Below are 17,437 nucleotides of genomic sequence, written 5' to 3'. Positions count from 1 at the left end.
TCCTCTGCCCAAGAACCTGCAGCTGCAGCTCCCACAGAGAGGGCAAATGCAGACTGGTTGGTATGGTTGCACTACTTGCTGGTGCAGTTAGCACCTCAGGGTCTGTTGTGTCAAGAACCACCAATGTGCAAGGTGGTTCAGGTGGTTACAAAGCTTAGGGAAGCTTGATAAGTGAAGTGTCACTGCTTTGTCCACCAGGGAGAAATGACTTCTGAGGTGTCAGCTCCAACAGAAGTTGCCGTCACTCTGGCCTGAGTGTGCTTCCTTGGGACAGGCACACATTCACTTGGATCACTGACAAGGGGAGGAGGCTTTCCTGCCTTTCCTGAGGGCCTCCCAAGAGGATAAAAGGCTTCCAAGCTTCAGCCTGGGCTGTGCTGAAGCTGCACTCAGAAGGCTACTGAGAAGATGGAACAGCAAGTTGCAGAAATATAAATCCAGAATAATCAAGGAATTTCTCTGCTTTGCTCTACATTTTTTATAGGTATCAAGTGAGTGTCTTGGGACTTTACAGGTGGCTAAAGTCCTTTCTGGCCAGCCCCCTGCCCAATTAGATTCTTGGGTTTAGCTACTCTAAAACTTGGTACTCTCCACATCAAATCAGTCTCTTAAATGGGCTGATGTAATTTTTGCCAATGCAGAGCGGTGCCTGCTGAACTTGTCACATAAGGCTACATTTGGAGACAGCAGAGAGAAGCAGAGGAGACAGACACCCTTTGAAAGAGATTTCTCACTTTCTCTAGTGTTGGATAAATCCGAAGGTGCCCATCTGTCTCATGATTTTGTAGGGAACTGAGATGCCTAACCAACACACCCTACTGCTTTTAGATGACTACATCAGGTGAAATTCATCTCCCTTTTGTTTATTCCTTCATTACATACTTTCCATCTTCAGAGAGGAGCTGGAGTTGAATTCCCCCTCCTAGCAGTGAGGTGGACAGTTTCAGAGCCAGTTGAGCAAAAGTCTGCCTAGCAAGCACAGCAGATCAAACACCTGCTCGAATACAGCCAGACTAGCTTCATCTGGGGTTTCCAGATTCCTGTGGCCCTCTTGCTTCACCATAAGCCTTGAAATAGGAAGATGAAAAAAAGACTTGTAATGGTGTTTAGATAAATTCAGTGGAACTACTGGGAACAAAACAGTATGCCTTTGTTCTCCCTGTGGCTTACCATAGGACATGTCTTACTTGCACTGGCAGCTGCCCTTTCTGTTAGCAGGAGAGATGGATTGCTGGGATGAAGACACGCAGAAGACATTTTCCAAACCAGTGGAACCTCGGGCTCACACTGATGCAACACTAAAGTCTGTGTCAAGCTGCATGCTTGTATAGTGTATGACACACAGAGAAAGGTAAAAATATCTTGCCCCAGAGATCTTGCAACCTGCAGGAACCAAGTCAGACAAAAACAGGACAAAAGAATAGAGAACAGCTGAGCACCAGGGAAGCATACATGGCTGGATCCCTTGATGAAGAAGGTACTTCCCTGAGGGTCCTACATGTAAGAGAGGGGTCGTGCTAGATGAGGATCAGAGCTGATCTCAGAAGAGTTTAGGTCACTTGAAAAATGGATTTCACTCCAGAGCTGTTTCTCCCAGAGTCTTCTGATGAGCATGAAAAGGAAGATTAAATGGCTGCTACTACAAAGCAGTCTGGGCTGACATAGTTGTAAGTGGTGGTAGAATGGGATGGGGCAAACCAAAAGCAAAACAAACCACAAAGTTGACACTGAAGGAAAGAGAGACAGAGACTAGAAGAACAAGAACACAGACTAGCATAGCTTGGCAGCCTCCTTGTCCAAAGGACACCAGTCCCCCCCAGTCCATCTGCTGATTTGAAGACTCCTTATACCCACTGCAGGGGCTGGTGTGGAGGGATGTGGGAGAAAAAGGGTTAGTACATAAATACTGTGATGGCAATAAAAGAATACTTGTATGGTTTGTGCTGTGGACCACAGAAATGCTTGTCCATTACTCAGGTAATTATTACAGAAAAATCAATCACAGGTTTGAACACAAGCAGCATCTTTTCTGATGAAGACATTCCTGTCCACGTGTGCAGTGTTGTAATTTAAAACCAAGCAACTAATGCTTTATCCCAACATGTCATTTTCCAAATTACCTCAATAAATATGTATTTTGTACAACACTATTTTAGAGTGAATTAGTGTGTTAACAAACAAGAGCAGCAACAAAGATCTGGAACAACAGAATTATAACTCAGATACCAAAACAAGGTCAGACAGTGTTTTCAAAAGGAAGTAAACAGGAAGAGTGCATACCTTGAGAGGAAATTTAAAAGGAAGCATGGAGTCAAATGAGAGCCAGTTAGTGACAAAAGGAAAACAAAATATATATTCAAATTAAAATTCAGTTTCCAAGAGAATAATACATTCTAACCAAACCTCATTCATTTATCACAATAGCTTGAATTTAGTTTCTACTCATGGCCATAAAACCTACATTACACATAAATCCTACATTACACAGAAACAATAAGCCTCTCACACCACTCAGTTTTTAATTGGGTTCCTCTGATCAATAAAAGGTGGCTGTTAAACTGACAAATAAACTGAACAACTTTGGTGCAAACTCTTCCTGTCTAGAACCCCTTCAATAATATTCTGACACGTTATCTGGCTTCCCTCTAAGCTGGGAGCTTGCTTGCTCGCCAGCCAGCCCTCTTCCTCTCCTGCCAGCCTCCTGTGGCCAGGCAGCCCTCACCTCACCTGCTGAGACAGAACACAATAAAAGACAGCATCTAAAGTGCTGACTTGAGATGCTTCCATCATAGGAACTGGCAGTGGGAGTTTCAGGAATATCTAGTTCCTCAGCTCTCATTGTTACTTTGAAAGTCCCACAAAGTCATTCCCATGGTCTTTAATAGGAGTCTCTTGAGTTTTCAGCTGTGAAAATAGGGAGCTAGAAATACACCCTCTTAAATGACCAACCTCATGAGATATTTTTTAATGAATCCCCTGTCTTTTTCCATCAGCATTTAATTAATCTGGCCTCTTTGTTCCACATGAATAAAGAGCAAAATGAAAATACATGTCCACCATAGAGATTTCAAAGATATTTTCACTTAGAACAGTGTTACAAATTTGACTGCTCTTGCCCCTGATTTCATTTTCTGTACACATCTTACATTAAGGCAAGTTTAATAATCTACTTTTGATCCATCAAAAGTGAATTTTCAATGCCTTAGCTCACTATGCAGAAAACAGCAGCCTTTGATAGCAGAACAAAACTGCTGGAACAAATGTTGATTCCATCAAGGGATGCACTAACCCCCATCCTTTGGCTGCTAACTGATTCTGTTTAGATGACTCCTATTAAATACAAAGAGGAGAGTATAGGGATATATCCTCTGGAATATCCACACAGCATACTCACCGAGGATAGATCTAACTAGTCATTAGATGTCACAGCTGTTCCACACAAAGGCAGCTGAAAGAGCCTTTATCAGCAAGTACAAAAGTGATCTCTCCAGACTGCTTGTCGGCATCTCTCTACAAGTGCTGTACGCTCTCATATAAGAAATTTATTCAGACAAAACTCACAATGGAAGAATGAAGCCCCTTTTAATGGCAATAAAATAGTATGAAACATTCATATAGTCAATGTACTGTGAATGGCATAACCTTATAAAGATTAAGAATGGAATACTTGGGAATAGTCCCTTCTATGGAAAAGAATTTTGACATTTAATCAACTTAGATCAACATATCAGTCAAAGGAACAGTGTTTCTGGAATTTAAACCAAAGTATTAGATTTCTCTCTCTCTTTTTTTTTTTTCCCCAGTAACAATGCATGGAACTGACTGGAATCTGCTATCATGACAGATAACAAAATAACTGGACAATGTCTTCAAACAAGGGCCACATATTCATACTGAGCTAATAGCTTCTGATGGACAGATAAAATAAATAGGTTTACTGCTGTCTTTTTTGGGGGTAGGTATTTCCAAGGCACTTATCATGGTAGTATTGAAAAAAAAATAGAATACGTTCCTCTCGTTACATAAGGTAAATGGCTGAAAACGTCACATGAGAGCTTAACAAAAATCCTATGCACTTCTATTTAACTGTCAATAAACAGACCTAGCAGAAACAGTGCAATGCCTGCAGCTTTCCATGTGATGTCCCAGTGCTTATTTCCCGGTCCTTTATATTGGGTACACACATGGTCAACAGCAATTTAAATGTTATCACTACTCATCACCTTTAACAGCAAGCAGAGAGGCAAAAGTTTCAATACAGAATTTAGGCACAAAGCAAAAGGCAGTGTATAAACAGGAGGGGAAGGCTAATGGCCAGAGCTGTACAGTGAGGCACACACTGGTAGCTGCAAAGAGTAAGTCATGCTGACATCCATGTGAAAACGTGTGCGTGTCTTACGTAGTATATATACACATCTGTTGATAAGTAATAAATCTAATTGCTGCTATCAAGACTTGTTCAACATTTGCATGACATGCACCAAATACCACCAGGCATATGTCAGTATCTCGGAGTCTTGGGTCTCGCTGCAGTCACATAGGAGTTTTGAATGTGCAGAAACTTGGAGGATCATTATTACACTATAATGAATAAAATCATGATCCTTTTTATGGAACTTCATAGAAGCTTTGTTACTTGCTTCAGTGTGGCTGCTCAAGATCCCTGCTGCTATAAGGTCAAGAAAAACCTGGCACCTTTTCCGTGATATGGATATTGAGAAAGGTGCACAAATATGGAGACCAAGAAGGTATATTTTGAATTTAAGAGCTTAGTTATGAAAGAGCTGTGTCCCTTGCATTAATTAGCAGCCTTGTAAAAGGGAAAAACTGCATCCTGTTTGTATTAAGCATGTGTTTTTAATAATTAAAATGGCTGTAAACTTGTTATTAAACTATTGTCATACAAAATATAACTAGTGCTCCATCACTACAAAACTAGATAATTTTACTAATCACAGGCATGTCACTGAAGGATTTTACCAGTGTTAATGTGGAAACATTCTCTATATATTATTCAAAAAACATTTGTGGCATGCATTGCTCAATTAGAGAGAATGTCACTATTCTCAGGCAGTCAAAATGCTTCTTAAAAAAAAAGAAATGTAATTCTACAATAGTTAATACCAGTGCTCTCTGCTAAATTTGAACTAATATCAAACACGTTTTTCTACAGCCTTATTCAGAATGTCTTTGTGACTAAGAAAAATCTTTATAGAAATTGGCAATGCTTATTACACCATATTGACAGTGGACACAGGGACAACAGACTAGAGTGGACTGAAATAATGACACAGACAGAGGGTAGTATACAGTAACTGTTAGAGGGGGGCACATACAGAGACCTGAACATATGAAAGACAGTAGTAAGCAAATTAGTAATAGATGAAAGGATGGTTCAAGAACAAAACTAGAGCAAGTGGGCACAAAAGAAAGCAAAAAGGCAGAAGCCATGACAGGAATGGAGGCGTTTTAAAGTGCTGTTGCATGTGGCTTCTTAAAATCAATAAATCTGGTTTTGCAAAGCAGAATATGTTATATGCACCAAGGAGATGACCGTAAAATGAGATATGCAGCAAAAACACGGTAGCCCTCCAAGCATTGCTGAAAAGAGATGACCCTATGCATTTTACAGCCTCAACATGGTGTATATAAGTTTGGCAGAAATGCATAAATGGTTTCATAAAGCAATGCCACTCAGTCTGGAGGTGAACGTCAGCAAGCATGGTGCTTGATGATGATGCTTAGTATTGAATGGAACACCAGAACAAAAATAAATTTGGAACCAAAAAGAAATTTGAAAAAGTAACATATATGCACCATGGCATCAGAAAATGACCATAAAATGCAAAAAGGTGATGGAGTGATATGGAACAAACCTTGGAGAAATATCGCATCCTTGCTGCATAAAGGCACCCAGGGAAAACCAAAGGCTGTTAAATATTCCAAACTCATTTGGAGGGTCAGGAGGATTCTGAGGGTCACGTGGTTCTTCATTGCTGTCTTCCAAATGCCATTCGTAAGGGCTGAATCTGCTGACTAGGAAAAGAACCACGCTGACGCCAATGTAAGCAAAGACTATACACATCCAAATTTCATAAGCCAAAGGATCCAGGAAAGAGAATACGCCTGGTTTAGATTTCTGAGGCTTCTTGATCATGATGGAGATGCCCAGGCTCATAAAGGGTTTGGAAAAGTCTATGACTTCTTCTCGCACCAGTGTTATGGTGAGGGGGGCAACAGCTATATCTGCTCTCTGAAAAGGGAAAACAAACTCAAGTTAGTTACAAAACAGTTGCAACATAATCACTACCTAGAGTCTCAGGCTAATGAATCAGATGATAAATTACAAGAGTGACTAGGAAACATTTTCTTTGCAGCCTATTTTGCAGTCACTGATGTTAAGGACTACATGATGTTAATAGAAAATCATTAATAAGAAAAAAATAACAATCAAAACTGTGAAGGGACCTCAAGATAGGAAGGTATGTACCAACATATATTTATGTTTTCACTACATTAAAACCAGTGAATAATGCTCTGTTTCCATCTGTCTTGAAGACTTTAGGCAAATTAAGTATCTGCTATTTTTCAATTCTTTCACCAAATTCTCTTAAAGATTAGTCCAGAATCTAAGGAACCTAAGAGAAGCAACCAGTCACTGACTTTCAGATGCATTTGGGTGCTACCACTCATAGCACTCCTTTGAAACCCCACTACAATAAGGGATAGAAGATATTAAAAAGAAGGAGTGATAGGAGTGAGACAGCCCACCCTTTCTGTGGTCATTGAAGAACAATAATACAGATTTGTGAGTCCCTGAGAAGTGAATAGCCTGAGTTATCTGAGAAGAATGCAAAGTAGCATTTTTTCTGTATAATGTATGCCATCCTATTTTACAGAACTTAGCTTTGCAGCTCTCTCAGATCTGTAACACAGACCATGACCTGGGGCTGTGTCATCTGCAAGCACAATCTTATCTCACTGCATCTGTCATTCACCAGCCTATTGGAATACTCTGACCCAATACCCTTTCCTTCAATCAATACATCTCTGCTGGGTTTTACAGAAGGGTAAGAATGTGAAGTGAAAAACCTGCAAATTACTTAGCTACATGATTAAAACTAACATTCCAGAATAAAACGTCAACATATTAAATTGTATCTCTATGGCTATGCTAGAAAGATTCAAGTCATGCTGTTTAGATAACCTAGCCTTGACTAGTACTTAAACAGTTGTCAGCATTTGTAATAGAGGGAAATAGATTGTTTAAAAAAAAAAGGGCACTTTTAATTTAAAAGGTTTTGCTATGAGAGCTTACCTACCTATAGACTTTTTTTTTTTTTTTTAATCTTCTAATTTGAACACTCTAACTATTCACGTTACAGATATTTGGAACAATGACCTTTCACTGGTAAAAATTTCAGAAAGAAAAACTGTTTCTTGGGGGACATTTAACTTACCACTACCTAAACCACTGTACACATCATAAAACAGGTTTGTATTTCTCACTAGTAAGTATGCATCTCTTTCTGGTGGAAAAATAAAACTCGATTAAGTAGAAGCTTGAATAAAAGTTCATAGGAAATGTTAATAAGAAGTGATTAAAATCTGTGCCAGAAAATAATTGAAGATGCTTTTATGTAAATCTGATGGTGATGTACACGACGTTCATTAATATCTGATTCATTCCTCCTCCTAAATATTTGTGTGGGTTTTTTTCCCCCCCCAAGTTTAATAAGCAGAAAAGGCAAAGGATTCTCATAAGGTTAATCTGAGTACCACAGGCTCTGTGCCAGCTGGTGCCTCAGCAGCACTGTGCAGCCATGCCCAAGGCACTTTTTGTTTGAAGGCTGGGGCTAATGGCAGATTTGTTGGACTGACCCTCTATGGCCCTGCCCACAGCAAATTTCCCTCTATGAAGCACCCATCTGCACACATGACCTCTAAATTTGCTCCAGTCACTCAGGAAAATCTCAGCACTGGCACTGGCATGAGCAACTCCAAGTGCACCTACAAGTTCACTGCTTGAAATAATCATATAAACCATGCCTGTGCGTGTAAGTACGGAAGCCATTTGGAAATCATGGCCCTTGGTGCACCCTCTCACAGCCCTCCTCAGTTCCTTTACACATTCATGCCTGCTAGGACATTGCCTTTCCCCTTGAGTGACCACTTTCCTCAAGGAGAAACCCTTCAGCTCATCTGTGGTAACCTACTGCAAAAATCTAGCTTAATGTGGCTTGAATACAACAACTGGAAGTGCCAGCTGCCTTTGGATGCCTGGGTGTCTATTGCCTCTGCAGAGGAATGTGTTAACAGCCCAGGTAACGGACTTGGGGGAACATGGGTAGAGCATGATAGAGGCACCAGATGATGCTTGAACCTGTTCACTGATGAATCTCCCCAACACAGATACTTGTCTTGTAGCTGCTGCATGTTGAGCTGCTGTTAAATATTACATGTCCAAAGTCAGCCAATATTCTGCACAGAGTATCAGTTTTAAATGGAGTCAGAGCCCATGGCTGGCTGGAAGACTAAGCACTTTGACCATGACTACTGTATTTCAAGTTGAATTAATGAGGTACTTGCAAATTAATCCTTATCAGAGCAAGCTTAATGCATCAGGACTCTTGCAGAGAGTTTACTGCCAGGTATTTCTGTACATGGACAGTCAGTCTCAGAATAGCTTGTCAAGGCAGGACAGGCTGGTTCAGCCATAAGAGCATTTAGTTTCTGTAACATTTTCCTGGACCTGGTACTGAATTCTCCCAAACTAATATTTTAAGTGCCAAAGCAGACACAGTGGAGCTCTTTGCAAGTGCTGATAGACTATGCAGTAAAGCGTGTATTTCCTTACTGAGCACTTGAGTTTATGTAGGATGCTCCTGTGTGGTCTGTGGGGGTGATGAAGTTGATACTGTGCTGAAGTACAGGCAAATAATTTTTCAAAAGCTTGATTGTTACCATGTCCTCCTTCACATTATATATATTGATAGGCGTTCAATATATTAGAAACACCAACAAACACTCTCATGTCTTAAATAGAATCATAGAATCATAGAATTCTATGATGTCCACTCTCATGTCTTAAATGAACATGGCAGCAATTGTTTTCCTGCAGAGGCGACAAGCATGGGTTCAGACACAGGGTGTCAGGAAACCATCAGCCACCAGGGCCCTGAGGGTGGACCAGCTACAATCCAGCACCCAAGCATGTTTTCCCATATCAGTTGTACTAAAGAGATTAAAACCCAGAGCACTTATGGCTTATTTATTTAGAGATACAGTATTTGAAATGGAGAGTTCTAAGCACTGTAAAGGATCACTAATAACTGCAGCACAGTTATGAGTTTGCCTCCCCTTTATGGCTGCAGATAAGCAGAACCCCTAAAAAGTGAGCTTAGTTAAAAAGAACACAACCACAGCCATGCCCAACCTCCACAACTAAGCTTTGCTAATCACTCGTGACTAATGGAGTTTCAAACATCATCTTCACTGCATTTGAGCTGGGCAAGAAATGTCATGGATTCCTCTGAGGCTTGTTCTGTCTTTGACTACTAGTGTGGGAGGGATGGATTTAGAGAGGACATGAGGCACAGGGGCACTACCCACTCTGTTCAAAAGTCAACCCTAGGGGCTGCAAACCTCAAGATTCTTAAGGGGAGGGAGAAAAAACAGCAAATAGAAATATTCTTCTACATGAAGAAAGAAAAATAAGATGTTCCATCTGTGTAATCCAAAAAGAAGTCATCTTCTTACGGACCTTAAGGTGAGTCTTCCTAATTTCAAACCTATGCACTAGAAACAGCAAGAGATACTGATTATCCTCCTGCAGGTAATTCTGGTCATTCATGCTTGCAGAACTGAACAATTTCTTTGCTGTTGTTGCTTTTCAAGAAGTGGGTCTGGGTTACAGTCACTTTGCAAGACCTTTGTGTGATGGGCAGCCAGCCAGCACTCACTATGTGCAGACCAAACCAGAGAGACACTGCCTGATTTCCATCAGGAGCCAAGCCTCCAAGAATCACAGAAGTGCTAAATGCAGGTACACAGTAGTGTAGGAAGAGACTGCTCTGCAATGATGTCTGACTCTGAGCACATTCTCAGTGCAGTCTGAGATTTCCAGGAATCAGAAAATGGTGTCAAACATACCAACACACCACCTGTGATACCTGCTGGTAAAAGCTACCTTGTGAAGAGAGTCCAATGCACCCACGGATATCAGGGTGTGCTGAGAGGCCAGGTCATGGGGACAACGTGGTTTTAACACATTACCTCACACTTAAAAACAACAGCTGACATCTGATTGCCAACACACTGCACTGAAGTCTTGGTGCATACCAGCCGAGCAGGGTGAAAAGGTATCAAGGTGTTAAAAGCGCAGCTGGCCTTGTCTGCCGTAGTTTGTCAGTGCTGAGTCTGTGCGTGTGTGATGTGGATACCCACAGCTCCTTCTGAGGCACTGCCATTGTGTGCAGATGGAGAATTTCAGGGTACATCTGCTTTTTTTGAGCTGTGGACATATGTGTGCTTCCTCTGCCTGTGCTCAGACACAGGTCAGATGAAGTCTGGGACCACATCAGCCTGGTTCTGCACCAGGACTGAGTTCCTGTCACACTGTGTGGCATGGTGGCACCATGGCTCAGTGGCTTCTTGGGCAGGGACCCCACATCTGTCTGTGCATGTACAGGGCAAAGGTCCATCTGAGCAACAGGGTGGTGGCACCACATGGCTGCCTTCAGACACTTGTGCCTGGGCTTCCCTCCTGCAGAAGCTGGGGTGAGGGGTGAAGGATGAGCTTCTCCTGCTCTTGGCACAGTCAGGCTCTGCCATAGGCTAACAGCACATGGAACACTTTGAGGAGAATTAGGAATTGAATTAGACTTCCCCTCTGCTACTATTCAAAGGCTGCATGTGCCATCTGAAGCCTTTCTTTTGCTGGTAGGAAAGCCAGAGGCCAGCACCAGCTGAGGCTGGTTAGCTGTTCAAGGCAAGGAGATGTGTAGGTGGTCCCTCTTTGACAGACTGCGGGGGCTGCCTGTGTTTGGGGGACTGCCTGTCCTTTACATCTCTGCTTCATTCCTTTATGCTATTTTACATATTGAAAGGCTTTTATAAAGACCTTTTTTACCTGAGGAGAGCTTTAAAGGCTGTGAGGTCTGGTTGCTCTTTTCTGTCCCAAAGCATCTGTAGTTACAATTAGGATCTGTGTTAAACCTAGTGTCAATTAGCCTCAGCAATGTGTAAAGCATCAGGCCGAGGGAGGGAAGGCTGACAGTGAAGGAGGAACAGCAGCCTGCTTTGAAAGGGAAAGAAGAAATAAAAGCCTGCAGAAGGAGGCTTACCCTACAAAAGAGGAAAGATGAGAGTCTGGTGCTCAGCAGCTGGTGGGTACAAAGCCCTCAGCACCAGCCTTACTGGATATGTGCAGTGGAAGATGCTGCTGCTCACTAGCCTGTGTGGAGGGCATGGCCTTACTGGGTGGAGGATCACTGGAGGACAGCACTGGCCTTGCTGGTTTGCTTTTCTGGTTAGATTTAAATAGTGATTCAGTCTCCCAGACTGAGAATTATTTAGCTACTTCTCTTTTCTAAGATGCCCAGGAAAAAAGCTTTACCTCTTTGCTATTTTTGTCCTGTCAAAAGTTTCCACTATGTTTCAGAAAATTCTCTTAATTTACAAAATAATAGAGATTGAATTACTCTTTTATTTTCTTTTTTTCCTAGTAGCAAGAAGAAGCTAATTTTGATACCATCAGAGTGAAAGAGCAAAGTTTAGATTTTCTTCAACCTAAATGGAAACTTTTTGATCTGTGGAAAAAAAAAATATTCATTTTTATAGCAAAGGTTAGTATTATAATTATTAATTATTATTACTGTTAGTACTACTACCACCACTATCACCATTTGAAAATTGCTAACAACCTACAAGCCCCTCACTAGCTCCTCTCTAACAAGACTTATGGGTTCTCCTGTCCAAAGCAAAGCAGCTTGGCAGAATTCCCTGCCTCCAGGGCTGCCATCCCTACGCTGCAGAAGAGAAAGCCCTTCTCTGTAACCAGTTTCATTTGTACACCCCATTGTAAAGCCACAAGAAAAGGTCCAAGAGGACCAGCTGAGCTTGTCCTTGACTTTGGGCGGCCCTACGACACAGCAGACTTTTATGCCCTCCAAAAAGTCTTGATGTGATGTCAGACAGGGGAAGGAGAATTGGAATGGGAAGTATTTTAGTGTGTCTGTCCCCAGAGAATGCATTCTCTCTGGCTTGTTCCAATCAGCCTACTTAACACAGACCTCCAGCTAGTCTCACAGGGCTGTGCTGGCCAGTCTCAGGACCTGCAGCGCCAGAACAGAGCACCCTCACTACTTTGGGTACAGCTCAGTGCACACTGAGCCCCCTCCCCACTCCACACCATTCAGAGCACTCCAGAAATGCAGTGGTCTGGAGGCTGCCAGGACCCAGCTGCACTTTCTCTGCTGACTCAGTGCTGCATCCCACAGGAAGCAAAAGTGACGTTAACAATGAACTGGCACAAACTAAACATTAATTACAGTTAATTAGGGTTTTGGCATTAAAATGACAAGCCATTCACTTCCTATGACTGTCCTAGGAGTGATTTTAGAAAAGAGTTTCATAGCATGGGGCTATGAAAAAAGGGCACAGTATTCAAAAAGCCTGGTAAGACTTCCCAGCAATGCCAGGTGGTGGTGAGAAGCTTGTTGGTCAGGAATATGCTGTATTTGACAAATTACCACTCACTGTTTATCACTTGAGACAAAAGCAATCTAAAAGATTGTGTTTTCTGCCCCTGCTCAATTCAGCTGCTGGGTAACTGGTACCAAAACCAATCAAGCCCCTTTTATCCCCCCATGCCTGTGTTCCACATATGCTAATAAAGGCATTTAAAATCTAATCTCCCTCTTGTCTTCCCAAAATGGAATCCAGAGGAGCCAAATATGACAGTAATTTTGCAGACAAGGCACACAGGGGCACGAGGGGTAACATACAGTTTTAGTTCCCTAATAGAGTTTTAAGCCCCTGAGAGATAAAGGAAAGTCAACACGTAAATGAGGCACTTGCTCCACATAATTAGCACTTCTAGAGCACTTTTCATCTTCAAAGGGCTTTGTGCACATCCTTGTGAGAGTGGTACACAGCCCCCTCTTAACAGATGGAGGAAGAGGCCAAGGGTATTTCATGTTGTTTGCAAACAGGGCTGAGAAATGGTCTGGAGGGCTGGTGAGATTTGTATTCAGAGTTTAGGGGCTGCTTTCCTGCTTACAGAAAGCCAGGTGGATTTCTGCACAGCTTGCCAGCTCTGCTCAGCTTGGCAGGATGGGGAGCTAGCTCAGCAGCACTGGGCTATAAGTATTAACCTGGGTCTACAGTCAAACCTCAAGGGATGCATCTGACCTTTGAATAATTGAGCATTGCAGTTACTGAGGTTTCAGTAACAGCTCACAGCATGCAAAGAGGAGCTGTTGGGGGTCACGAAGGGAACCATTCCTCAATTTTTCATTAATGAGAAAATACAGATGGAAACTGTGCTTCAGAATACAAAGGAACAGACTTTGTTGCAAAGGAAAATGGCAATGTCAGAGTGGGTTTGGGGATGCTTAAAGGTATTGTCTGTGGAGCCTGTGAGGCATTTTTTGCTGGTGTGGAAAGGTCACAAGTATGGTCAGGTCAAGGGGAAGTATATGGGGCTTGATTTGATAAGGAGGCAGAGCTTGCTGAGCTAGGTTTGTCCCAAGGAGCTGTGCAAAAGGCAGCTGAAGGCAAACTGTTTATCATAGAAGCACAGAATAGTTTGGGTTTGAAAACACCTTTTAAGGTCACCCAGTATAATCTGCAGTGAGCAGGGAACTCTTTAACTAGATAAGGTTGCTCAGAGCCCCAAACAATCTGACCTGGAATGTTTCCAAGGATGAGGCATCTACCACCTCTCTGGATAACCTGGGTCAGTGTTTCACCACTCTCATTGTAAAAATTTTGCTCCATAGATCTATTCTAAATCTCCTCTCTTTATCACAGACTCACACAAGAGAATCACAGAATTATAGGGGTTTGAAAGGACCTGTAGAGATCTTCTAGTTAAAACCATCACCCTTGTCCTGTCACTGCAGGCTTTGCTAAAAGGATAGTCCCCATCTTTCCTGTACGCCCCCCTCTAAGTACTGTAAGGTCACAAGAAGGTCTCTCTGAAGCCTTCTCTTCTCCAGGCTGAACAACCCCAACTCTCTCAGCCTGTCCTCACAGCAGAGGTGCTCCAGCCCTTTATCCACATGTATCCTGCATCATACAGCAGCTGCACAGGCTAATCTTACTTGGCTCAAGTCGCACAGGCAGTGGCCGGTATCACACCTTTCCTCCTCTGGTGTAGATGGTCCCTGTGCCCTGGCTGTTAGCAGTAATTTCAGGTTCTCTTTTGTTATGCCTTCTGCATATGGTATGATTATTTTTGAAGTGAATAAACTGTTCCATTGCTTGCCAGTTGCAAATATATCAAAAGGTCCCCATTATAGCTAATACTCTTGATATTTCTTAAACCACACAGGGGGAAACTGAGGGTTTAGGTTTCCACTGCCAAGGTAATTATGCTTGGAACTGAACTAAACGTTTGCTTCAGAGGTTCTCCATGTACTTGCATTCTCTAAGAGAGGTAACATCATTTTCCCAATCACATAACTGAGGCATGGGGAGTCCAGAAGATTTGCATTATGGTAGACTTCAATCAACAAGGAAGTGAAGATATAAACCAAGGGTCCAGACCCTTGTTTTCTTTCTCTAATCAGTAGATTTCCCTCCTTGCCCTTAATACAACACTACTTATATAAATACTACTTCTTATATAAAATGTTTTGAAGTCAAATAGGCTACCAAGAACACAATAAGGCATTAGGACTGCTCCAGAATAAGAAAACTTTTGCAAATCTCATTCATTTGAAAAGAATTATCTTGCCAAGCATTTTGCAGGAATGATGGTATGTTATTCCAAGGAAATTTTGAGGTGACTTTCAGAAATTGCACTCAGCTGTGGAACAGAAGGAGGCAATGGAAATACCCACTTCTGCTCAGATATTTTTAATAAAGGAAAGATTGTTAAAAATAAACTGTAAAGAAGATTTGGGTGGAATCACAAATCATCTCATTAGAATTTGAGGAGAGAAAAAAAAAAAAAAGCCAAGATGAAATATCAGCTTGTAACGTCTTTTCTGCAAAGCCAATTTTCTCCCCCTTCCATCTGGTTTATCTATATTCTAGAATTCTCATTTTCAAAGAAGTTTCTAAAACGGCAATTCCGGACTGTTTTTGTTCTTGCTAAACAAAGCAATGTATGCCCAATATAGAAATATAAAGAAGAGGAATGTAATGAATTAGAGGGTTGGTGTTTGGTGGTGGGTTTTTTTTTTTGTGTGTGTCTGACAGTTGATTTTAAAAGCAAAACCCAGGGTTTAAAAAAAAAGATGTGGGTGATATCTCACCTCCATTGCTTCTTACCCTGAAAAGCAATCAGAGGGATAACTAAGACTTTTTAGTCTCTGGTCAAACACAAATTGACATTAGCAATCCAATGAGGGCCAGCATCCTTTAAAAGGAGGGACACCCTCCCAGCATTTATAAGAGCAGCAGGGAAAAAGGAGACATGGCAAATGCAAAAGCAGCACTTGAAGGGCAAATTGGAAATTCTGCTGTAGACAAGAATTTGAAATTTGCCCAGTGCCTCTTCTCAGTGTTTGGTGGACTCTGATTTGGAGAACAGCAGTAGAAAAGTGACACCTTCCTGCAATCAAAAGATTAGAAAAGCAGACTATAAAAATGTCACTACAAAGAAATATCTAGAATATTAAAGGTGGTATTCAAACAAATGATCTTTATTTTGCAGTTTATTAACTTTGAGCATAACATTTTATAAAGAACATTAAAATGAAGGTTAAGAGAAACTTACCCCATAGACCAGTTCACCCACCATGCCATTCCATATCTTAGTCTCAGGGTCCCTAGCTCCATATTTCCCATCTCCAACAATTGACAGTTTGTATTTTATTCCAACATGTTTTGCTATTTCAGAAGCTAAGTCTACACAATATCCTTCATATCTCTCATTCCCTTCTAGTTGTTCATGGTTTTTCTTATACATTACATATGGTGATTCCTTTGAAACAAAAGTAAAGATCAAAAGTCTATGAATGTAAAATACAGCTTTAAAACAGACAAAATGAGAGCTGTTAATATCCTTATATTACTGTCAAGTTTTTACAACACTTCCTGCTTTGGTACAGAAAGACAGACTACTGCAGTTTAAAAATCCTTGGATAATCCTATAGCCACACATACTATAGATTTTATTCCAACTAAGACAACAGGACTATTCCACTTTAACAAAGCTGCACTTTTGTTTGCAGGATTAGGCCAGATTAGACAGTCAAATATCATCACTGTAACCAATAATTCAGGTTTTAGTGCTTAAAGAACTGACATACCCAACATCTGTACCATTAAAATAATTTCCTAAGTCCCCAGTAGCCTAGAATGGGGCTCTGATGAAGACTTTTTCAAAGCAGCCTAAGGGAATCCTCAGCAGCAAATTTTGTCACTAAATTCCCTTAGCCTTCTTGGAAAATTCTAGCTGAAATGCTGATTATATCTTGCTAAATTCATAGGAGTATAAAATACAATGCTTCAGGAAACAGCATAAAATTGGTTCATGCTTAGTAGAATTTCAACAGGCATAAAAGTCACAATACTGTACAGAGCACATCTGCTAGAGGCATTGAGACTGACACAGGTGCTACTGTTTATGAGACACGGGAAGAGCTTTACTCCTTTGGAATTGCACAGGTATAGGTCGCTTTTCACCCCGTGCTAGAGCAGTTCCAGTTCTCTACAGGCTTCATTGTGCCACCCTTACTCAGTCCACACGGGTTGAGTTTACAGCAGCTGTACCTGAGTGAGGGGTACAAGATTTGACCCTACAGCCAGATCCTGCACTCAGTTACATACATGCATAACAACTTCACTTATGTGAGGCATTTGACTGAGTTCAAGTGCCTGAGAAGCAGCAAAGTGTAGTGCTGAGCTCAATGAGCTCCTCCTGTGAGTACAGTTATTGATATGCACAGAAGTTTGCAGGGTCAAGCCCTCAGTACATCTCTGGAAGATGCTGAACTTTTCAGTCACTTGAAGTCACATAATATTCAACACCTGCTTCACAGCAAGGTGTCTAACACACCTCAGGAGCCACGTGTCTTGTTTCCTAAACACAAACACACTAAGAACATAAAACTTACCAAGATAGTAGTGACTACTATAGTTCTGTTCTCCACGGATGAACTGTCATTAGAGGGCAGCTGATCTAATGCTGGCACAAATCTTTCATACTCATTCCAATAACCAGCCTGTAAAAATGGAGATTGTTACATACCTTTGCAAGGAC

The 17,437-nt window shown here is 41.5% G+C and overlaps 1 protein-coding gene across 2 annotated transcripts in view; it reads right to left on the bottom strand.

Annotated features, from left to right (window-relative positions):
- Window positions 1-17,437, bottom strand: part of GRIA3 (glutamate ionotropic receptor AMPA type subunit 3) — a 149,588-nt gene that overhangs the window by 38,033 nt on the left and 94,118 nt on the right. For both annotated transcript variants that reach the window (XM_054388429.1, XM_054388427.1), the window contains exons 9-11: window positions 17,292-17,399; window positions 15,950-16,156; window positions 5,877-6,253 (exon numbers count right to left, since the gene is read on the bottom strand). In XM_054388429.1, the coding sequence (XP_054244404.1) occupies window positions 5,877-6,253; window positions 15,950-16,156; window positions 17,292-17,399 (692 nt within the window). The remainder of the gene's footprint in view (window positions 1-5,876; window positions 6,254-15,949; window positions 16,157-17,291; window positions 17,400-17,437) is intronic.

Source organism: Indicator indicator, chromosome 17, assembly GCF_027791375.1.
Source record: "Indicator indicator isolate 239-I01 chromosome 17, UM_Iind_1.1, whole genome shotgun sequence".
Taxonomy (NCBI): domain Eukaryota; kingdom Metazoa; phylum Chordata; class Aves; order Piciformes; family Indicatoridae; genus Indicator; species Indicator indicator.
The sequence above is the reverse complement of the archived record's forward strand: the minus strand, read 5'-3'. Positions and strand labels throughout refer to the sequence as shown.